Below are 23,400 nucleotides of genomic sequence, written 5' to 3'. Positions count from 1 at the left end.
CGAATTAAGCTAAAAGAGTGACATGAGTAAATCGCAAGAGCCAGTGTTAAATCTCTCTTGTGTTCCAAGTACGATCACTAGTTACAACAGTCTTATCTTTTTGTGGTCATTTCTTTTTATTTAATTATCTCACTTCCACTTCATTTCTCTGATGCACCTCAGGACCAACCCCTGAGAAGTTAGTTAAAAATGTATTATTTTCTATACAAGTTTGGATTAAGTCAATCAAATATGAGGTATTGATTATTCTTGGGTCATTACGTAGATTATTTGTTGGCATTACATAATTTTCTTTTTGACACATTACCGTGTAAATTTGTGCACCTTGTCAGTATTTTATGTTGTCACTCAAGGGAATATCATATTTTAATCATATTGTTTTTAATGGTACTATATGATCTACATACTGAAATAATTATTTTTTAATGCCCCTAGGATTTTTTTTAAGTCACTTTTCAGTCATCAAATAATGATACTTTTGTATTTTCTTGACAATTCTTGACAGCCATTACAATTCCTCAGTTAGTCTTTTGTGTTTGTTTATTCCTTAGTTAGTCTTTTGTGTTTGTTCCACGGTATTCTTTGGAAAAGACAAGGGAGGGGAAAAAACAGGATTGACCATTGTATGTGGAATCTTGACATTATAGTATTTTATCACATGCATTTATTGATTAATTTAATTTGACTTGATAAATACATTTTCTAAAAACAAAACTTTTTCCAATAAAATATTTGTATTAGTCTATAACAGTGTGCAGTGACTATTTATATTAATTGCTATTTATTTGGCATGTGCTGGTATTAACTTATTTTCCCATATATTTCTCTTTGTGTATAGTTCAAACTAATGATAGATAGATGGATGGATAGATGGAAGGAAAAAAATAATGCACGAATTAACGAATGAAAGAAATTGTCTCTCAATAAGTGTTCCAGTAACTCGAAAAACCACTGACTATCATCATTTATACTCTATATATACTAAGCTACTTTTAGTGTACTTGAGAAGATAGGTGGCGTGCTTGAGCAAAATGTGATAATGTTCATTGAAAGCAGCCCAGAAGGCAAAGGTGAGCACGATTGATGTCAAGTGAGTGCCAGCTGGACGATGTGACAACACATTCTCTGGGATTTATAGTGAATTGATTCAGTTAATAAAGAGAATTTAATGTTTAGTCATGGACAAACTCCGAGCGGTTCTAGGTGGTCGTGATGGAAACAATGACAACAGAAATATACTGCAGGTAAGGAACTGTGCTCTGCTATAAATCTTCATTAAGATCTTTTAAATTTAAACTAAAATATAAACGTTACAATATGACGCTAATTTGCACATATTGACAATCAATTCCAACTTCACATTTTGAAAGTTTTCACTTTGAAGTGGGAAAAAAACATGTAGCCTAAATCTCAGTTGTCTGTTCAATTCACTCAAGGCGGCGAATGAAGCGTCCACGCTGGGATGGGGGCCGCGTCTCAAAGGATTCCTCGTCTGTATGGTCATCGGAGTAGTGTGCACGATCCTGGTCAGTGACTTAAACTTAAATCAACCTTCGTTTTACTATCAGCGAGATTTTACACACAGGTAACTTCCTTTATGTTGAGAAGGGATAGGCGATGAGTTGGAGAAATATGTTTAGAAGTAGAGCTGTGTCACCGGTTTGACCTGCTCTCAGGAATGCCTGCGTTGAAATGTCATTTTGCTGTGTAGCCTACATCCAAGTATTTTGAGTGAGAAGTTTAGAAAATAAACTAGTTTTATTTGGTATAACTTTGTGACTATCAAGTATCATTATATTAATAACTAGCTTTTTCTTTCTTTCTTTTATCAGGGAGTATGCTGCCTATTTATTCCCAAAATAGGATTAATTCTCTTCATTGTGTTTTACACATTGGGCAACATATGCTCCTTAATAAGGTTGGTCAACTAGCTATAGCAAGTTAAATGTACTAACTTTGAATTTTTTTATTTGAATTTTCTCTTTGAGACAATACTGACTTCTCTGTTTAATTTGAATCCACCCCTGCAGCACAATGTTTTTGATGGGACCATTAAAACAGCTGAAACGCATGTGTGACAAGACCAGAGCCTTTGCTACTGTTGTTATGATAGTGAGTTATTCCTTTTTTCCTCATACAAAACTGAAAAATTAGAATCTAATTGTGAAAATAATGCAGGCATGTTAGAAGAGTCTTTGAATTTGCAAAATATTCTGATTGTTTTTGTATATAAACATGTTTAACGCAAAGAAGAAATCAAAATTGACATTTTTTTTTTACTTTTTAATGCGTGTTCTTGGTGTTATTGTAAACAGTTCATCTGTGCACATTTAAATTTTGTTTATCTTGGTAATCTTTTAAAAACTTTTAACTTTTTCCGCTTGAAACAACTAACTTTTTTTAGACAATGTCACCAAGAGGGGAGTATGATGATAATACTAATGTTAATAATTTTCATGCTGCATTCTGTTTAGTTTAATTTGGATATATAGGCTACCTCTCTTTTTTTTTTTTTAAATAACCACTAGAATTATATATCTCAAAAACAAATCAGATGCACACGAAAAAAATATTATTTTTGTTTACGGGCAGCCTTTAGATATCTGCCATTCACAGCAAATACAGATTATGATCACAGATTCAGTATTTTTGACCAATTATTAAGAGTTCCACTTTTCATTTTTTGGTCTATAGACATGTCTCGTTCTCACACTCTGTGCAGCTTTTTGGGTGAGTTCTAGTCCATCTGTATTGTATATTTCAAACCAGCTCTGAATCAAATACAGTATTATTATAACTTTTTATTAACATTAATCTCTGTACCACAGTGGAAGATCTTTGCACTCACTTTGCTGTTTGTCATTCTGCAAGTCCTTGCATTTGCATGGTAAGTTTCCATTGACACATTGCAGTAAATATTTTAAGTATATTTTTAAACCAGTAGCACAGCATCCAGTGTTTATTATCGTACTGAAATACATTTTGTCAATTAACATTTTCCTTCTCTATAGGTATAGTCTGTCTTACATTCCTTTCGCAAGGTTAGTCTGGAATTGCACATCATAAGATATTAACAGATTGACATTGACAAATGTTTATTATTTTTATTTATTCTGTTATTAATTAATTGTTTTGCAATAGGTAGATCTGGCAAATGACAGCAGTAATCATGCACAGGCTTTTTTGGACCTGGCTGCTTTAGAATATTGAGTCTGTTAGAAATCTTTTAAAATGCCTTACATTCTCTTTTCCTTAACCAGAGATGCCATCCTGAAGTTTTTCTCCATGCTGTTTACCACATGTGTGAAATGACAAGGCTGAGGTTTGGCCTTTCACCACTCCAGATTCTTTCTGGTCAAGTATTCTTTGATTCCAGGATCATCAAAACATTGACAGAATGGCACAATGGGACACTGCTAGTTGTAATGGCATTTTCTTAACTCTGAACATAAAGAATAAGACTCCTTTTTACTGAAGGTATTTTATTTTAAATGTGTTGTAGAACAGTTAGGAAATATTTTAAGATACCTGAAAAGGGATATTTATAAAAGCAAATATTTTGGGGGTGGCTTTTGAAAGTTGCACTTTCTATTTTTCTCTGCCTTATATTGTTTAATGATATCATCCTGTAAATAAAGAAACGTTTTATCAGATAATTTTTGTTCTGTTGTTTCCTTTTATACAGTATATCTAAAAAAAAAATGTGTTTTATAATTTTTTATTTCTCTTTTAACACCGGCTCCTTTAAAGTGGATCATACGTAATTGCATTGCCGACTACTATTGGACTACGTCTGTCTTGTACACGCCCACTCAGTGTTGCAGGAAATAGTTCACGCCAAACTCCTGGCGCGCGCAAACTAACAACTTAAATATTCGACTGAAAAAAGTGTTGAGAGTTAGAGAGCTTAAGGAAAACGTAATTAAACCACAACAATGTCAATATTTGTTCAAGCAGTCAGAAGCAACATACCAGAAAAGGGCAAATCGGAACTAACAGAGAGTGACCTAAAAAAATGGGGACTAGGAGGTGAGGGAATGAAAAACTATTATGTTGAAAAGAAACACGGAAAAGTAGGTATATGCCAATTTAAGATTCAATGCATGGCAATATATTTTACAAAGGACGTGTAATATAAATAAAGATATTTTTATGGAGTAACGATACGTCCATAGATGTAAATATAGTTGCAGTGTCTCTCTCAACCTAATAAAGTGCTTATCTCAATAGGATCCCTAGATGGTATGTAAGTTCTTGAGCACAATTGAGTGCTGAATACTCGTATATTTTCAGCACATGATTTGATTCCAGTAAATTATACTTTTTATTACTCAAATTTCATTTAGTACATTTGTGCAGTTAATCATGACGCCATGTTTCCTCATCTTGTCTATTATAATGATACTGAAATTACACCAATGACAATGCCAATTGAATCAATTTCATCGCACAACATTTTCAGGCGTGATTAGCTTTTCATGTGCCTCATTAATTTGACCAGTGAGAAAAAAAGGCTTTGAATGTCCATTTTATGGTTTGAAATTTTCTAAAAGTTTTCTTACAAACAACACTACAAAACTTTATCTTCTTCCTAACAGCTATTAATCTGAGGTCTTATCAGGTGGATGGTGTTAGGTGGCTGTCACAGTGCATGGAGATCCAGGAGGGCTGCATCCTTGGTGATGAGATGGGTCTGGGCAAGACTTGTCAGGTTAGTAATGTTATGGGTTTCTATTGCTTGCTTTTAAGCCAAATATTTATTCCAAGATATCAGATAAGTGAGATGTCATCCTCCTGTAGACCATCTCTTTGCTGGCATATGCTCGAGGATGTCTTAAGATGAACGGACCATTCCTTGTGCTTTGCCCCTTATCAGTTTTGGACAACTGGAGACAAGAGTTGGAACGGTAAGGGATCAGACTTGTGTGGTCGGTTTATTAAAGTCACTGCATGAGATCAAAATATGTGACAAACTGTCACTCACATGAGATCACAGCAATAGCAAACTACAACCATCCAATCAATTCCCTATAGAAAAAAAACAAGACCCGAGCTAATTTTTTTCATGTTAGAGAAGCCTCTTGGATATGCATCACAATAGAGAAGAAAAGGCTATCGCAACTTCCGTTTCATGATGACTTTAAACATTTTGATTTGTTACTTTATTGGGACTATGAAACTACATGCCACCCAATGAATTTGTGAATAATCCAGCATGAATTGATTTGACCCGAAAGCAATATGTTGTCACTAGATGGAGACAGTAGCATATAAACTCTGGATTAGTATCTAACTTAAATGCAATATAAGCTTCACATGTAAGATTAGTTTTCCTTTTTCATTCAGCTTCTGTCCCAGTCTTTCTGTGTTCTATTACACTGGGGATAAAGAGAGAAGGGCAGAGCTCCAGCAAGAGCTCAAGAATGGCAAAAACTTCCATGTTCTTCTCACCACCTATGAGGTTAGTGCACCTGTTTTCAGAGGATAAATGCACGATTACTACATTCAAAAGGTTGCTTTCAAAGTTTTTGCACTGTTTTTAATGTGAAATCTTTCTCATATTTAATAGATGTGCCTCAAGGATGCCAGATTCCTGAAAAGGTGATCTATGTTGGTGAACAGATATATTATGAAACTTTATTTAAAAAAAATACAGTATATTTACACAATTCTGCTACACAGACATTTTACGTGTAATTAAATGACCATATTGATACCATATCGATGATTGGGTGATATTAAAGCTCTTTTCATAATTGGAGATATATTGGTCGATTTTGGATATTAAATGTTTAAATGTTTAATTTCATTTGCCTTATTTTTAAAATGATCTTTGCTGTCATCTAGCACTTAAAGATAATCTTTTTGAAACCTAATTAGTAATAATTGTTTATGTAGTGTTTAATGGGGTTTTTTTACATAACAGTGTGGAATTTATTTTGGCCATAACATAAAAATAATTACAAGCTTATCGGTATCAGCGACGGTATCAAATTTTATTCAACTGTACCACTCCACTCTCTTCTCACAGCTGGAAATGGAAAATTTTAGTTGTTGATGAGGCTCACAGGCTGAAGAACCAGGAATCATTGCTGCACCAAACCCTCAAACAGGTTACACGATTGCATTTTAATATAGGCATGCTTTAATGTTTTTATTGTCACTGTCAGTGTGTAAAACCCCTGATAATAAACCGAGCGCTGCCTGTCAATTCTTCAGCTTTCCCCTGATATTAACTGCCATCTGATGTCTGCTTTTTCTCAGTTTACAGTGGGTTTTCGAGTGCTGTTGACAGGCACTCCCATTCAGAATAACTTGCAAGAAGTCTATTCCCTCCTCACCTTCATCCAGCCCTGTCTGTTTCTCCCCGAAGATGTTGAGGACTTTGTTAGGGCCTATACAGACGTACAGACTGATCCTGCCCTTGGTATGGCATCACCAACCTCTGCTGTTTCAGTTTGAAAACCAAACTGTTTGTGCCGAAAGACAACTTAGGTCTTCCACCACCCTTATTAGCACTTAAAGTCACCATGAAATCAAAACGGACAATTCTTGTTTTTAATGGAGTACTGTAGTATTTATTATAAATGATTTATCATATATTTTTGAAAATTCATATACCCTTGTAATTTTTAATCAAAACAATTTCTCTCTAAGCAAATGTTAAATATCCAAAATAGCTGCCATCATTGACATTGAGGGCTTTAGTTAAGCAATCATGTTTTTAAGATTTCTTTTCTTTCACTAGTAGAGATTTAATTGCTTTTTATGGTGAAATTTACTGTGCCATGACTCCCTCCCTAAACCAATTTAGTTCTGCTAATCAAAACAGCACAGATATAACTGTCCTAAGGGACACAGAAAAACTGGACAGATTTGGTGCCAAACTGAACACATCAGACATCTCACAAACTTGGCAGAGCACAAATAATATTTCAGAATAGATCATCTCTCCTTGACTCACCGGCCAGATTTGCCAGTGGCTGTTCGAGGATATAGATCATAAATTCTCATTTTTTTGTACTCTGGTGACCTTGTGTGGGAGTTTGTAACATTGTTGTTCTTGTCTGCAGCTGATGAGCTTCATCGAGTGCTCCAGCCTTTTTTGCTACGTAGAGTTAAAGCAGAGGTGGCAGCTGAACTGCCCAAGAAGACAGAACTTGTTGTTTTTCATGGGCTGTCTGCTCTTCAGAAGAGATATTATAAAGCCGTTCTGACGAGAGACCTTGGTAAGACTGCCCTGAATCATGTCACAACAGGCAAAATTGAATACATTAGCAGCAAAAGGATGTGTTCATTCTAGTGTTTAAAATTTTTAGATGCCTTCAGCACAGATCAAGGCACTAAGACACGACTTCTGAACATTTTAATGCAGCTCAGGAAATGTGTGGACCATCCCTACTTGTTTGATGGTAATCATTTCATCACTTTCTGTGATTTTTCTATGGGAAACACATTTATTTATCCAACTAATTGTCTTTATTCCGCACCATTTCCATGTAAGGTGTGGAACCAGAACCGTTTGAGATGGGGGAGCATTTAGTGGAGGCCAGTGGAAAGCTCTCTTTGTTGGACACAATGCTGGCGTATCTTCAGGAGGGGTTTGTCTTGTTGACCTAAAGTCTAGCTTCCTTCCAAAAGCAAACTGATCTGGTCTGTTGTAGATATTGAAATTTTGTTATCATGATCAATTGATGGTGAAACAGAAGTTTCACTTTCTGAACTTTTTTTTTGTCATATTTGGCCTGCAGCGATGTAAAATACCTTCCAAACTGTTTTAGCATCATATCATTTTTTTTTTATTAAATAACTTTTGATTAAATTTTTTGATCGATTTATTTTTTGATTAAAACATTCCAAAATGTAATTAATGATAGAATGCCACAAAAGAAATCTTCCAAATCATGTCTTTACCAAAATACACAGTCGGAATGGTTATATGTAATTCACCCGTGTATTACCATATCCGTACACTGAGAAAAGTAGCTCAGACTGTGGGTAGTTCCAGCTGAAAGTTTGCATGATTGAAAAAATGATGGTTCGTTCAAAACAGCAAACCTCGGGTTGTAAAAACAAATTTGTCTTGTATCCATGTGTACACCAGTGCCTTGAACCACATTCATCTAAGCAGAGGAGCATAGCTAAAGCACAACTAAAGATGCATGCAGTTTTATTTATTTTTTAAGCTGCCAGAAGGCCAATAGTTATAATTGTGTATCTTATACCTGTGTTTTAATGATTTGGTGATATAAAATATATGTTTTTGTCACTGTTTTCAGGGGCCATCGTGTTCTTCTGTTCTCTCAAATGACCAGGATGCTGGATATTCTGCAAGATTACTTGGAGCACAGAGGTACTAAGACACACTTTGACTTTGTCATAGCCTTCACCTTGACTTATTTACCTGTGATCTCACTATGTGCATGACAGTAAGAAGTGCTTACTGGATAAGTGAAATCACAAACCACGTAATGTTACCACAATGTGCTTGCTCAGGCTCTTTAATTTTAAAATGAATGTGTATTAGCTATGTGTTTGTAAAACAGTGTACGTTTCTTTTCAGTTTGGAACATTTATGTAGCTGTACCCTACATGTTCTTCTAGTAATCTAGCCCTCTGATCTAGAGCATTTCTTGTGGTTTTGGTATCACATCCTGTGTTTGCTGCTGTGTGTGTTAATGTGCTACCGGCCGTGTAACTGCCAGCCCTCCCACTTCTCCGCAGGTTACAGTTATGAACGTCTGGATGGTTCAGTCCGGGGAGAGGAACGTAACCTAGCTATTAAAAACTTCAGCACCAAAGATGTTTTTATATTCCTCCTCAGCACCAAAGCTGGTGAGCTCACAGTCTGGGAAATTCACACTGTCACACTCTATAATCAACAGCAGTGCAAATCCATTTTTTAATTAGTTAATTTATATAATATTTAGAGTGTTATATTTAAATACCGTTCACGGTTGCAATATTGGCCATATGTGTTATATGCTAATCTTATTTGCATCTTTTAGACAGACACAATTAATTGAAAGCTGCTGTATGAGATGTTGGTGGAAAACCTATGTGATGTAGAGAGAGATTCAGTTCATCTTGGGCCTTTTTTTTCCAGAGCTGCTCATATTATAATTACAGCCTCACTTTCACTCTAACATTTAATTAAACTCTTTACACACTTCGGTTCAAAATTGTGGGATTCAAGATTTTTTTTAAAAATGTTATCAAAAGTGACAGTGAAGATATTTATAATGTTACAAAAGATTGATATACAAATAAAAACTGTTTTTTGTTGTTTTTTTTACTTTATATTGATGAAAAATACTCAAAAAGGTTTCACGGTTTCCACAAACATATTTAGCAGCACAACTGTTTTCAACTGTGAAAATAATAATAATACTGTAACTTGAGAACCAGGGTTATTATAGTTAACTAAAATAAAACCATAAAACATTTTTTAAGCTTGAAATAAACAGCTAGTTGCCAAATGCAACATTTCAAATTTTCATTTAGTTTAACTTCATGTACTGAAATAAATAAAACTAAAACTGAAATTAAAAATATTAAAAACTATATAAACGTACAAAATGACTAAAATAATACTGTTGAGAACAAATCAGCATATTAGAATGATTTCTGAAGGATCATGTGACACTGAAGACTTGAGTAATGGTTGTTGAAAATTTGGCTTTGCCATTACCGAAATAAACTGCATTTTAAAATATATTAAAGTAGTTCTTTTAAATTGTAATATTTCATAATATTACTGTTTAACTGTATTTTGGATCAAATAAATGCAGTCTTGGTGAGCATAAGAGACTTCTTTCAAAAACTTAAAAAAATCTTTCTGAGCCCTTTTGAATGGTAGTGTACCTGTATTTGCTGACAGTGCTTTGGCTTACAACAGTCTTTGTTTTTAGGAGGGGTAGGAATGAACCTAACAGCAGCAGATACTGTGATATTTGTGGACAGTGATTTCAACCCACAGAATGACCTACAAGCAGCAGCCAGAGCCCACAGGATTGGCCAAACAAGGTACTCCACTGGCAAAATGCATATTCTATGTTGTTCCAGCTAGTATTGAAGTGTCAAGAATAAAAAAGGAATAAGTGCCACAAAAGTGGTTCATGTGATGGTTTTGTGCAAGGACCAGACCAAAATGTCATGTGGACATTGGTGTTTTTTTGTCCTGTTTGAACACGCTTTAAATGTTCCCTGTTAAGGGCACTTTACTTGACCATGTAGATAAAGTCTCTTCTTTGTGTGCAGGCCTGTTAAAGTGATCCGGCTCCTCGGTAGAGACACTGTAGAAGAGATCATCTATTCTCGCGCTGTGTCTAAACTACGTCTCACAGACACAGTGATTGAGGGGGGACGTTTTTCTCTGCTGGACCAGGCTAAATCCGCAGCTTCTGGCCTTCAGGTAGAAAGAGTCCTCTGACTCTCTCCGTCTTATCTCTTAAGCTCATTTCTGTGCACTGTTTCCTGGTTCATATCTTTGTGCACTTGTGGTTTCGCTTATTGTGAAACTGCACACGTTTACAGTTTCTCAGTATGCTGTCTTTTATATCCCCACCAATCTAGTTGAGCGAGATCCTGAAGTTTGGTGTGGATAAACTGCTGTCGTCAGAGGAGAGCTCTATTCAAGATGTGGACCTCAGGCTGATCCTAGGGCAGTCTCAAGATGGGCGATGGTTAACGGATGAAGAGCATGTCAAGCTTAATGAGAGTGATAAAGAGGAAGATGAGGACACGGAGGGTCAAAGTACAACACTTAGCTTATTTTCAGTAATCTTGTAATAACTAACACTTGAAAATGAGAATGAAATGAACTGTTAATGTGTTTCCTGACTTCCAGACCACATGTACTACTTTGAGGGGAAGGACTACTCTAAAGTCCCCAGTGCAGAGGATGAGAAGACCTTTGAACTGTTACTTGAGAAGCAGTTAGTTGATCTAGAGGATGCTGGGAAGGAGGCCCGCGCACTTCGTAACAAAGCTGGGGTAACTTGCATCTTAACACACATCTTAAAGATAAAATGTATATCACACCTATTTAAATGTAATAATTTGGAGTCTGTATTTTTTATTTTAATTTTTAAAAAGAAATGAATACTTGTATTTTTATTCAGCATCAGCAAATACGTACCATTGATCAAAAGTGACAGTAAAGACTTTTAAACTGTTACAAATATCTATATATATATTAGGCTTGGGCGATATCCAAATTTTGATACCGTCAAACCTCCTCCCTATTTTACCGGGGTATACGGTATTACCGTGACTAATTAAAAATTATGACATAAGGCTCAGACAGCGTCACCAAACTGTTGGCTTGTGCCTACACCATTCAGAAACTGAATACCAGATTGGGCAAAAACAAAACAAAACAAAAATCAAGGCCAACCCGTGCACATTGTGTCTGATCCCGGCATTAAATGTAATATGAGCAGGAGCCCTATTTAGACTCGACTATTTTTAATACGTGGGCTGTTATAATATGGTTGCGCCAAATAATTTTTTAACCCAGGTGCTGAGGGGGTGGTAGATATAAATACTATTTATAAATGAGCAAAAATGGGACACTTAATATTTAATTATGACAATTGTATTCATTTTATTAATTAATTTAAATTAAATTAACAAGCAACAAGCGCATTTGTAAATCCGGTGACACTCGTCCATTGATTTTTATTAATACAACTTTTCTGTCAGTGCTGCAAAGATTAAGTTGACGATCGCCATCTCCTAGTGAACACGCATATATAGAGAGAAATGCAAATCATGGATTACATAATCAGAAGGTATAGGCTAGCCTTTTTCTTTTCGTTTTGAATTGTTTCGTTTAAAGAAATTGACGATTGATATCTCCGTAGTAAACGCGCCTATAGAGAGAAATGCACATCATGGATTAATCAGAGAGTATGCTGCCTATATTTCTTTTCCTTTTGAATTGTTTCGTTTGAAGAAATAAAAGCTGAGCCGATTCACCATCTCCATAGTGAACGATAGAGAGAAATGCACATCATGGATTACATTATCAGAGAGTAGGCTAGCCTATTTCTTTTCGTTTTGAATAGTTTCGTTTAATTTGATGATTGCCATTTCCGTATGAACGCGCGCATAGAGAGAAATGCACATCATGGATTAAATAATCAGCGAGTGGCCTATTTCTTTTCGTTTTGAATTGTTTCGTTTAATGAAATTTCAAGCTTTATTTAGATATAGGCCTATCTGCCATGTCTGTGAGACATACACTGAGTTTCGGTTAATTTATGATGAGATTTCAAGTGACCGCGGCGCGCCAGCGCACGATCATGTCATGATTATGTTGTCTGCTATATTTGATTCTTATTCTTATATGATTAAATCCAGGCAATTGGTTGATAAAAAAATTATTAAAATCAAGATACAATTTATACAAAACGAAATTCACTTTAAAGAAAGGCCTTTTACAAAATGAAACTTAATTAAGTGGTCAATGTCTGACTCCTGATGCATCCCATCTTACTCGTGCTGTTCAGTTTTCATTATCAACGTAAAAAAAATAACATTATAATATTTTAACAAATATAAACTAATGCGCTTATTTAAGGAACTCGGGGCAAAATGCATCCTCGCAACAGTGAGTGGGTGGTTGTTTCGGAGATGCGACATTAGGTTAGAGGTGTTTCCATCTCTCGCGGTCACCTTTTTTATTGCAACATTTACAAATTGCCTCGTCAGTATTTACCGCCTCTCCCTTCTCTCTCTCTCTCTTTCTCCTCCACACTGTCACTTGATGACAACTACATAAGCATTTTTAGGCATTGAATAAATTATATTTATATATTATATATAAGTGCCGGTAATGACGGTATTGAAACTGATACCGTTGCTATTTTAAGACCCCGCGGTATACGATATTACCGAAATACCGCCCAACCCTAATATATATATATATATATATATGTATATAATTTAAGTTGTAATTATATTTCAAAATAGTGCAGTTTTTGCTGTGTTTTTGATTAAATAAAAGCAGCCTTGGTGAGCATAGAGACTTCCTTCAATAAATCGTACCAGCTTTTGAACGGTAGTGTTTAATGTGAATTTAACTGGTTAATTTGTTGTCATTCTTTTTCTTTCATGATAGCTAATGATTAATTTAAGATTTCAATAAATCAATAATTTAATAATTGATTTAAGATTGTTTTTATTATATTTATTTTATTATATTATATTTATTCAGGTGTCCCTGACTGGACCCTTGATTGACCCAGGGAGGAAGAAGAGACTTCTTACAGAATCAGAGTTAGAACAGAGACGTCAGAAGAGACAAGAAGGTGCTGCAAAGAGGGCAAAGCAACAGGAGGAAAGGAAGAAACAACAGGAAGAACTAAATTACAAGAAGAAGTAAAAAAAAAAAAAAAATTTATATATATGGCATTCACATTTTTGACCAGTATATCGTATATTTATTTTATGTTCTTGTGTATGTCTATTTAATTGCCTGTGTATATGTATCTCTGTTTGTTTTTCAATGGCAGGATGGCATACTGGGACTCATGTGGCTACAGATCGCTGTGCTTGCCAAGTGTCGACAGTGAGGGTGAGGAAATGGATTCTGATGAAGATGATGATGTCAGCTGGAGCTCCACTAATTCGGAACACAAAGCCATTCGCTATGTGCTGGGTGATGTAACTCGCCCTCAGACCGATCGAGAAGATGCCATCATTGTGCACTGTGTTGGTACGTCACTATTAAAAACTTCTCAATGGTGTGGCCAAGTTGGCCTATAACAGAGACGTCTCCCTGACAGAAGACCACTGTCAGCATATTGATTATTCCGTATGGCTTGTTAAAGTGTAACTTTGCTGTAAGTGTAACCAAAAGTTACTCAATCCAGCCAAACATTTACTTTTTGAATTCTTGCACCTGGGAAAAACAAGTCAACACCATTGTGAATAAAAGTTTGCTAAGAGGTATTTCCTACTAAAGCAAGGCAGTATTTGACTTTTGTAAGCGTATCCATAGCTGACTGGTGGGATTGGCCTTGGATGGCAACATGTTCAGTGCATAATGGATTTTATACGTTTTTTGGCAAAAGGCAAGATAACAGCCTTTGTTGTCTTTTTCCTAGTCAGGTAGCACTGATTTAAAAAAAAACACACAAAAAAACCCCAAAAAAACCAATGTCACCTTTCTACTGTATAGGCAGGTACGTTTTACTGAAAGTCCATTTTGCCATAGGTGAAGTACCCCTATGTGTGATTAACTGTATTTGTGTGTTTTTGATGTAGATGACTCTGGATACTGGGGCAGAGGAGGATTGTTCACCGCACTGGAGCTCAGATCAGATGAGCCGAGGAAACAGTATGAGTTGGCTGGTGACATGAAAGGTGACAAACCTTTTCTGTTTGCTGAGACGGGTCTAATTCATGCTCTTTCATTACAAACATTCCATGATGTCGGGATCCAGTTCACACAGCTCACTATGTTGCTTGCAAGCTGGTTTTCCTTGAAACTGTCAGAATTGATTGAATACCCATAATTAATGTGATGTTTGAAGGTTGCGGCATTTCACAAAGTTTGTGGTATCAGAACTATCAATCAGGGCCCGTATTCATAAAGATTCTAAGAATCCTCTCAGAAAACTCTTAATTTAGCTTAACTTTTATGTAGGAGTCTTGGCTTAAGAGCGATTCGGGACCGATCTGAGAGCAACTCTGAGTAAGGAAAAGACAAAAACTTTTATCTTAGTCAGGAGGCGGGGTTGACCCCGTTGCTATGTATGACACAATCTTTTGAAGACTGTGATTGGTTGGTTGTCCAACAAGGGAAAAAATAGTGATTTTAAGTATAATATTTTAGCAGGGCCCGTATCCCTAAATAATTTTTGTGCAAAAAGTGGCTCCTAGCGGCCAAATTGTAAGAAAATTCTCAGTCATGACCTTTTCTTAGAATTTCTCCTAAAATTGACACGAAATCCCAGTGAATATAAAAGCTATTCCTCAAGATTCCTAGCGCTTAAAAGGGCTCCTAAGCCGAGATCTGCTAAGAGCAGGGAAGAGGACTTTTAGTGGCTTAGGAGTTCCCCTAAGCAGCTGCACAAAATGGCCAACAGAGGAGGCAGGAGAGATGTCCTGCAAACACTGGATGACAGGGAATTATTGAGACGCTACAGACATTGATAAAAGCTGAGCCATGTTACCCTCGTTAAAACCACACTGAGTTGTAACGTTGCAATTTCTACTTCATTAAGGACAGCCCCTTGAGATAGGCCATCTTGTTTTCATTGGGGTCCATATGGGAGTGAAAGTATAAAATTTGCCAGCTAGGATATTAATATGAGCAAATAAGACACAAATCATTATTTGAACAGGGTGTAATGAGGTTAAGTTTTCACATATTTTAGATTCCAATGTTAGGCTATAACCCCTACAGCTTACTATTAATTTTCCAGATATTTTCTTGGATAGGATCTAGGATAGGTCTGAAGACTCCGTCCTTCTTGGGTACGAGAAAATATCGGCTGTAAAAACTTGACTAGCTCAGAGAAGGCGGTACCTTTTCTATAGCCCCTTTGCACAGCAGCTTTGCTATTTCTGCGTGAAGTAGGTATGCTACTTCCGCATTCACGATCGTCGCGGTGCGGGCTTGAAAGCGCGGGGGACGGCGAATTAATTGAAATGTTTAGCCCTGCTTTATTGTGCTCAACACCCATTCTGAAATCCCTGGGATAGTTTCCCACGCAGCTATGTGAGCCGCTAGGGGGCGAAAGGCCTCCGGGTTCAGATCGCCGCCATTTGCGGGCTTGTGAAACTGAACCGGAGCCGAAAGCGCGGCGCGCGCACTCTCGGTTCTGGGCAATGGCTGCTCGCTGAAGCCGAAACCGGCTGATTTATTTGAGATGTCCCAATCATAAGGGATGGGGAACATCTTTTTTCACTTTTTGACGCGCGAGCAGCGCTCTGGGCGGAAAAGCTTCCTGTAAGCTTGAGCGCGTGCGCTCGGGCACGAGACTTACAAGTGTATTTGACGCCCCGATCATAATGGATGGGGAGCGGCTTATTAATGGAGCCCGGGGGTAGGTTTGTGTTAGCAAGCGTGAACGCTCTCTGGCGGGCACGAGACTTACATTCATAACCTGCTTTTTTGATCGTGTAACAGAGCGGGCAGATAGTGGGGAAAGACCTGTGGACACATTCCTTACATTCAACACTCGAGCGGCTTTTCTGCGCTTTATGAGAGTGTACTCTGTGAGTGACACGAGATTCGAAGTGCTTGTGTGTAGGGGTGAACAATGGGGCGTGGGCACTTTCACTACACTTAAAACACTGACGGCGTGAGCCGGACCAGACATTATACTCTTTTTGAGATTTCTCTGGGTCGCCGTGAAAACTGCGTTTGTGTGCAGGCGAGAGGGTGAACAAACCTCTTGTAACATAAAGAGAGCTAGCCGCGTGCTTGTTGGTCGAGCAGAACTGGGAACAGTGTTTGTATGAGGGTGCGCGCACAAGTAGTGGGCACGGGACCTACATGTGACACAGATGATGCCCGTCAGGGTCATGCAGAGAGCTCGAGAGGGCTCTGCATGACGCGCGAACGGGGACACGAGGGCGGGGTAGCTCTCTTGTAACGTAAAGAGAGCTAGCCGCGTGCTCGTTGGTCAAGCAGAACTGTATAAAAATTTCTGCTCTTACCACGCATCCAGTACGTCGCGTATGTTGATGCCCGTTCGGGTCATGCAGAGAGCTCAAGAGGGCTCTGCATGACGCGCGAACGGCGACGCGAGGGCGGGGTAGCTCTCTTGTAACGTAAAGAGAGCTAGCCGCGTGCTCGTTGGTCGAGCAGAACAGGGAACAGTGTTTGTATGGGGGCGCGCGCACTAGTAGTGGGCACAGGACCTACATATGACACATGTGATGCCCGTCCGGGTCATGCAGAGAGCTCGAGAGGGCGAAACGGGGGCGCGAGGGCGGGGAAACTCTCTTGTAACGTAAAGAGAGCTAGCCGCGAAGCGCTGTGGTTAAAGACTTCGATTCGAGCCCGCAGGGTCGACATCGGAAGTTCCTCGCAGTGCTCGCATCCTCCATCGAGAGGGCGAGGCTGTGTATTCCTGGCCCAGGCAGAGAGCACAGATGGGCGGTCTCCAACGCTGAGCGGCTCCACACGAGCCATAGGCAGTGCGAGACATCTTGAAAAAGATGTCTCACTGCTCTTTTAGGAAGTGTAGAATACAGAATACAGAGATAAAAGGATATGTTGCCGGAAGAGCGTAGCTCGCACGGATGGCTGAAGGTGGCGAAGACGGCCGGCTTCCTCAGCGCTGTCCTAAGCTGGCTGTTTCGCTTGTTCGACGGCGGCGGTGGCTTCTCTCAGATCCAGCGATGCGAAGAGCTCGCTGAAGAGACGAAAATTCAGGGAACTCAGCTTACAGCCCCTACTTTTATACGCTAAGCCACGCCCATTCTGGAGGGCTGTGACGCTATGAAGGCGCGGGCGCCCTTCATTGGGCGTGACGTCACGCCGGGCTCACTTGTAGGCTGCAGCAGGCTGCAATGAGCACGCGAGATGGCCTGCTCAAGGTCTGCAAGCTGCTGCACTGCGTTGACAATGAATACAAAATTAAGGATAATTTTTTGGCTTCAATATCTCGAGAAGATTAATCTTTCCCGTAGCATAAGCTAAACTTACGCAATACGAGAGAACCTCTCGTAAGAGAACTGGGATTTTCGTGTCACTTTTAGAGGAAATTCTAAGAAAACGTCATGACTCTGAGAATTTTCTTAGAATTTGGCCACTAAGAGCCACTTTTTGCACAAAAATTCTTTAGGGATACGGGCCCTGGTCTTTACACTTTAGGTAGAACAGTTTACTGTATACATAATAACTACATAATAATGTAGTTTTGTTCTGTAGTTCTGTCTATTCTACACTGGGGCGATTGTAGACATTTGTAAGCCTGTTTTCTTATATATTTTAGCAGTTCAAGTACAAAAGTAATCAACTGATTATAGATTCTGGTACAAATAAGCCAATAATTATTTTCATGTTAATATGATAAATTGAACAAAAATGCAATTATATTCAACATTGACTAAATAACATATAAAACACTAAAATTATAATTACTATTTTTAAAATACAAGTAGATCACAAAATTATAATGTATAGTATACAAAATAAATTATGAGATTTGATAAAGATTACACTACTATTCAAATGTAAGTTCTCCAAGGAATTATTTATTTGATTAAAACAGTAAAAACAGTAATATTTTGAAATGTATATTTTTTTTAAATAGATTTTTTTTTTGTGATGGTAAAGCTGAGATTTCAGCAGCTATACGCTTATTTCACGCAGCCGTTATTTCGAAAGCGAGGCTCCGGTGGGAAGAAAACCGGAAGTGTCGCCTTTAATCATAGGAGAGTCGCGAATGCGAAGGCGTATTGTTGTGTTTAATGTAGAAATTAGTTATTCTAAAAATGTACATGCATTTCTTTCATACTTTAGACTATATACAGTGAAAATCATTTATAAATTTTTTTTTCAGAAAGTAAAAAAAGAAGCTGGAACGAACTATATACATATCCTATATTGGATATTAACATCCAATAGTTTAAATCGCGGCAGCAGCTTCAGGTTGGTAGTCCAAGGCATTGTTGTTTATCTTTACTTCCGGGGTTCTTCCCACCGGAGCCTCACTTTCGATTTCAAAATAATGGCTGCGTGAAATAAGCGTATTACTTATTACTCAGTCTTCATTGTAATATTCTGTGTTGTTGCTCAAGAAACATATTTTATTATTGAAAACAGTAATGGTATTTGAAAAACAGGCTTGATATTTTTGTATGAACCATGATCTGTTTAGTTTTTTAGGATTATTTGATGAATAGAAAGTTTAAAAGAATAAAAAAATTGAAATATAAATCTTTACACAATTCAATATTCAATATCAGTATATTTGATTGAATATTGACCAATACCAATAAATTTAAAATGAAAATAAATATCATTACAAATGACAGCTTACTCAACAAACATAGATTCCATTCCACAACTGATTGGGTCAAAATTGAAGGGCAATGAACAAAAGATATAAATGATAAAGTGATAGTTGTGTGTTGCAGACTTAGAACTTGGGAATGTTCTGCTTTTTCCTATTGATGATAAACAGTCCAGGCTCAGTGGAAGAGACTACGTAAGTCAGCAAGCTGTTTGTGTCTTTAATCTACTGCTGTTAATTATTTTAAATCATTCATTTATTTAATAATTTTATGCCTCCTGTCTCTCTAGCTGGCACTCATAGTTGCCCAGCAGAGGGATAAAGCCAACAAGTTGTCAGGCATTCGGCTCACTGCCTTGGATGAGGGCCTCAAGAAGATATACAGATATGCCAAACAAAAGAAGGGTATCGGCACTCATTTGTGAAACTTTTTAGCTAGTTGCAATGAAATGGCTTCATATATTCACTTTTAAACAAATTACTTGGGTTGATAATCTATTAATGCGGCTGTTACAGCTGAATTACACCATCTGTGCTGCAAACCTGTCTTAAAACCCAAGTTTACTGCACGGTGCACATACCTTTTAGTATTATAGAGGTTGGATTGGGATTGTTTCCAAGAGGCAGATTCATTTCTATGGGCTTAGAATTGTTGCATTATTCCAAATAAACAGATTGAGATTCACAAACAAATGTAAAGAGATTCACAAAAATGTATCAAATTCGCAAATAAATAGATTAAGATTCATAAATAAACTCTTTACATTTATATGTGGATCTCAATCTATTTATTTGGAATAATGCAACGATTCTCTAAGCCCATTCATTTCAAACTCTTTTTCTATGTAAACATGCTCTAGATCAGGGCTAGGCAACTCTGGCCTTCGATATCCACTTTCCTGAAGAGTTTAGCTCCAACCTTGTTTAAACTCACTTGTAGCTTTCTAGTAATCCTAAAGACTTTGATTAGCTTGTTCATATGCGTTTTATTAGGGTTGGAGCTAAACTCTGCAGGAAAGTGAATCTCGAGAGCTCGAGCTGTCCACCCCCTGCGCTAGAAGGATGTGTTTGACCATGGATATACCTTTCTATTCTGTATGTATGCCTGATTAATGTTGTCTTTAACCTCTGATATTAAACCTTTTCTGTGTTATCTTCAATAGCAAGTGTCCATCTTCCTCGGATTGGTCACTCCACTAAAGGCTTCAATTGGTATGGTACAGAAAGACTCATTCGCAAGCACCTGGCCACCAAAGGCATCTCCACATCTATGTATCCTATTCCAGAAGTCCTAATTTTTCACAAAAACTGCTTACTAGTAAAAACTATGAACTAAAGCCATAAGTTATTTGTATCATTTTGACATTTGGCTTGACATCTCAATAGAATGTAATATCTGCTCTAAGAGAGCTTTCACACTGGCAGTTTAGTTCAAAACAGAGCAAGGTTCACATGAAAAATTGTTCATGTGAAAGCTGTCATGTAGACCAGAGAGCGCGTCATTGTACCAAACCCAAAATGACCTATAGGAGGAGGTCGGGAGTTCGCTTGCACTGGAACTGGGGCACAATTTGCGTGGATTTGAAAGCAGCTAAGCAAAATAAAAGCACATGTACTGGGGTTTGAGAGAATCAAGAGAGTGTGAAACCAGATCAATGCAATGGGGGGCACCAGGAACTATCAAGCTTAAGTTTGGACCACATCAAATATAGCAAGTGTGAAAGACCCCTAAATGAATACACTTATTGCTTTAGAAGTACTTTAGAAGTAATGGATTTGATATCAGCATTAGAAACAGGAATATTCCTTGACTTGTTTTTCAGCTACTATTATAGACGAGCCGCTTCACAATCTTCTACAGTTACTCCATCAACCTCAGACCCTGCAGCATCAGCAGCAGGTTCCCCACACTCCTCTAGTCCTCTTGGTAACAACAAAACAAAAATCTCCACTATGTCACATGAAAGTCAGGACATACCTGGGTTGGCTGACTTCATGAGAGGTGTTCATGTCTACTTCTACAACATGGCTGCTACAGAAAAGAAGAAGCTCGCCCGCTACCTTATCACATATCCTTTTACGTCCCTCCATTACCCCACGTTTCCTATGCATTAAACAATAGTGAACAAGGGCGTTTAACCATAAGACTACATCAACACGTCTAACTTTATCACATTTATGATGATAAATCTTGTTGAGCTGATAGTTTACTCCTTAACAGTTGTGCACATATGATGGTGATGAAGAAGATCTAATGAGCTCACATGTCACTCATATCATAGGAGAGGTAGAAAGTCCTGTCCATGCAAAGGTAGTACCATCAAAACAAAACTTATTAAAGAGGACCTATTATGCACTTTTTCAAAGTCTTCATTTTGTTTTTGCGGTCTATTAAAATAGGTTTTCATGCTTGACTCATTTTTATACGACGCTTTATGAACCCTCTCCTTCTAAAATGTGCAATGTGCTATGATTGGTCGGCTGGACCATTGTTTTGTGAGTAATGAACCGCTTCAAGTGTGTTTTGGAAATGTCACGCCCCTTTAAATGAACAGTGAGTTTCAACACACTATTAAAGTCCCCCTGTAGTCAATAAGTTTATCCCTTAAAACTCATCTTTGATCACCAAAATTACATATTTAAACGTTTTTTCCTTGGAAATAAATCTTCATGTCTAATAATGGCTTGAATGTAATTCTACACCCTTGCCTCATTTAGTATATGCGGTTCTATGAATATGCAAATTAGCCCCGCCTTCACTCACTTACACCAGCTCAGAGATCCACTCCTTGACGATCACACGTTGACGTGGTTTGTTTCAAGGTAGTTTGGGACGTCAGAAACACCAGCGATTTCAAACCGTCTTTGGTTCACTGCAGTATTAAGAAAATACACAGCAATGGTGTTTATACATTTGTACAATTTGTACATGTTTTTTCTTACAGCATATTTAAAACACCACATAGACATATTAACCACATTAAAAGCTTGATTTCCACCACAGGGGGACTTTAACACAACTCAACCAGGCCTCGCCCCTTTTTTGCATATGCCTTGGGCGGGAATTATTTAAATGAGGAATATTGTGACATGTACATTCCTGTAAGAATGTTTAAGACTACAATCATGCTGTTTCAGGGAGTTCAGAAACAGTGCTTACAGATTTAGAGAATAACTTCCTATGTAGTTATTGTGCTTCGTGACTGCAGACGTTTTCATGCTCACATAGCAACATGTAAAAATGCATAATAGGACCCCTTCAATATGCCTTATACTAATTAGATTAATATTTATTAATACTAATATTTTGGTATTAGATTTAGTAACAGAAATATGATTTGCATTATTCTCCTTTTTTTCTTTTCAGGAACTGAAAGATTTATTGGATCAGTACCCTCAGGCTCTCCTTGTAAAGAAAAAGTGGCTGGAATCCTGCTTTGCTAACCAAAGGAAAGTCAATGTGTCTACATATGTAATTAGGTTAAGTTGACAAAGCTCCTCCTGCGTTCCTTAGAAGTGACTGATCTAATCAGTTTGCCTTTGGCTAATCTACAATCACATCTATTTTCTGTTTAGGGTTTGAAATTAAATGGTCTGTCGCTGTATATCCAGTTACGGCTAAATTACATCAGAAGGTTCTTCATAGTATGATTTAAATAATGAAGCATTGCTTTCTGTTTAAAGAGAAACAACACCCTCAACGAGAAACAACAACACTAATGTATTTACTATATGCACTTATCTGTGTTAGATTGATTGCATGTAAAACATTTACATTATTTGACATTTTCCTGAATTTCATATGATAACCAGTGCTTTGGTTTAAAACGTCACCATTTTTTAATTGTCAACATAAATAAGCTTATATCTGTTGTCCTATAAAAAGATGTTTATGGCACCAAATATGTAATTTAGCAAATTCATAAACTTGGAGAAAGACACCGATACAGCAAATCTACTTTACATACTATTTATAGAGCAAAGTCAGATAAAGGTGTAAAAGCTGTCAGTTCAGAGTCAGATCTCAGATGTCGGTTTTACTCATAAATGTATAGCTCTAAAAACCAAACCACAGATGTCTATGATGTACCTATGTTTCTGGAAAGTGATTCTCATTGGCCATTTTTAGTAATAAAAAGTAAACCCCCAAATACTGATGTGAGTTGTTTATCCTTTTTGTTTTAAACCACAATAATGTAGTCCTAGAGTAAATCATTAAAAAAAGTAAAAAACGCCCATGCTTCTAGTTATTTTAGTAGAACTCTTGTTCATTTAGTCCTTCCTGTTTGTTCAAAGATGTCACACAGAAATGTGCCCAGATATTCTTGTGTGGCAATTTAACTTTCATTTTTAGTAAAATTGCTGTATATCTAAATATGGTTGGAATGATGTGCTGTTGTTCAAACTGTATTGACAA

The 23,400-nt window shown here is 37.3% G+C and overlaps 2 protein-coding genes across 3 annotated transcripts; both read left to right on the top strand.

The window, feature by feature from the left end:
* The first annotated feature begins 994 nt into the window (after positions 1-994).
* sft2d2a (SFT2 domain containing 2a) lies at positions 995-3,656 on the top strand. Its single transcript, XM_077198482.1, has 8 exons — positions 995-1,244; positions 1,437-1,526; positions 1,833-1,918; positions 2,031-2,112; positions 2,695-2,730; positions 2,829-2,887; positions 3,012-3,041; positions 3,261-3,656. Exons 1-8 carry the CDS (start codon positions 1,179-1,181, stop codon positions 3,310-3,312), a joined length of 501 nt encoding a protein of 166 aa, XP_077054597.1. The 5' UTR covers positions 995-1,178; the 3' UTR covers positions 3,313-3,656.
* Positions 3,657-3,804: 148 nt separating this feature from the next.
* chd1l (chromodomain helicase DNA binding protein 1-like) lies at positions 3,805-23,134 on the top strand. Of its 2 annotated transcripts, none has more exons than XM_077198456.1 (25): positions 3,805-4,029; positions 4,599-4,711; positions 4,801-4,907; positions 5,347-5,461; positions 5,570-5,601; positions 6,032-6,113; positions 6,265-6,427; positions 7,074-7,229; positions 7,320-7,412; positions 7,505-7,601; positions 8,280-8,353; positions 8,725-8,835; positions 9,912-10,026; positions 10,261-10,414; positions 10,576-10,756; positions 10,850-10,995; positions 13,223-13,386; positions 13,521-13,723; positions 14,275-14,373; positions 19,108-19,178; positions 19,274-19,388; positions 20,147-20,255; positions 20,807-21,052; positions 21,213-21,294; positions 22,351-23,134. In XM_077198456.1, the coding sequence occupies exons 1-25, from the start codon at positions 3,936-3,938 to the stop codon at positions 22,471-22,473; spliced, it is 3,045 nt and encodes a 1,014-aa protein (XP_077054571.1). In that variant the 5' UTR covers positions 3,805-3,935; the 3' UTR covers positions 22,474-23,134. The 2 variants fall into 2 exon arrangements, with proteins under 2 accessions (XP_077054571.1, XP_077054572.1); XM_077198457.1 differs by having other exon boundaries at positions 3,810-4,029; positions 20,807-21,056; positions 21,217-21,294; positions 22,351-22,607.
* The last annotated feature ends 266 nt before the right edge of the window (positions 23,135-23,400 follow it).

Source organism: Siphateles boraxobius, unplaced genomic scaffold (assembly GCF_051911475.1).
Source record: "Siphateles boraxobius isolate OS27281-9 unplaced genomic scaffold, OSU_SipBor_1 41, whole genome shotgun sequence".
NCBI classification, from domain to species: domain Eukaryota; kingdom Metazoa; phylum Chordata; class Actinopteri; order Cypriniformes; family Leuciscidae; genus Siphateles; species Siphateles boraxobius.
The sequence above is the reverse complement of the archived record's forward strand: the minus strand, read 5'-3'. Positions and strand labels throughout refer to the sequence as shown.

Bases quoted from the DNA above. Each gene is read 5' to 3' on its own strand.
- sft2d2a (XM_077198482.1), top strand. From the start codon at position 1,179: ATGGACAAACTCCGAGCGGTTCTAGGTGGTCGTGATGGAAACAATGAC. The intron at 1,245-1,436 runs GTAAGGAACTGT...AATTCACTCAAG, and splicing joins ACAACAGAAATATACTGCAG to GCGGCGAATGAAGCGTCCAC. The intron at 3,042-3,260 runs GTTAGTCTGGAA...TTCCTTAACCAG, and splicing joins TCTTACATTCCTTTCGCAAG to AGATGCCATCCTGAAGTTTT.
- chd1l (XM_077198456.1), top strand. From the start codon at position 3,936: ATGTCAATATTTGTTCAAGCAGTCAGAAGCAACATACCAGAAAAGGGC. The intron at 4,712-4,800 runs GTTAGTAATGTT...ATCCTCCTGTAG, and splicing joins GTCTGGGCAAGACTTGTCAG to ACCATCTCTTTGCTGGCATA. The intron at 19,179-19,273 runs GTAAGTCAGCAA...CTGTCTCTCTAG, and splicing joins GGCTCAGTGGAAGAGACTAC to CTGGCACTCATAGTTGCCCA.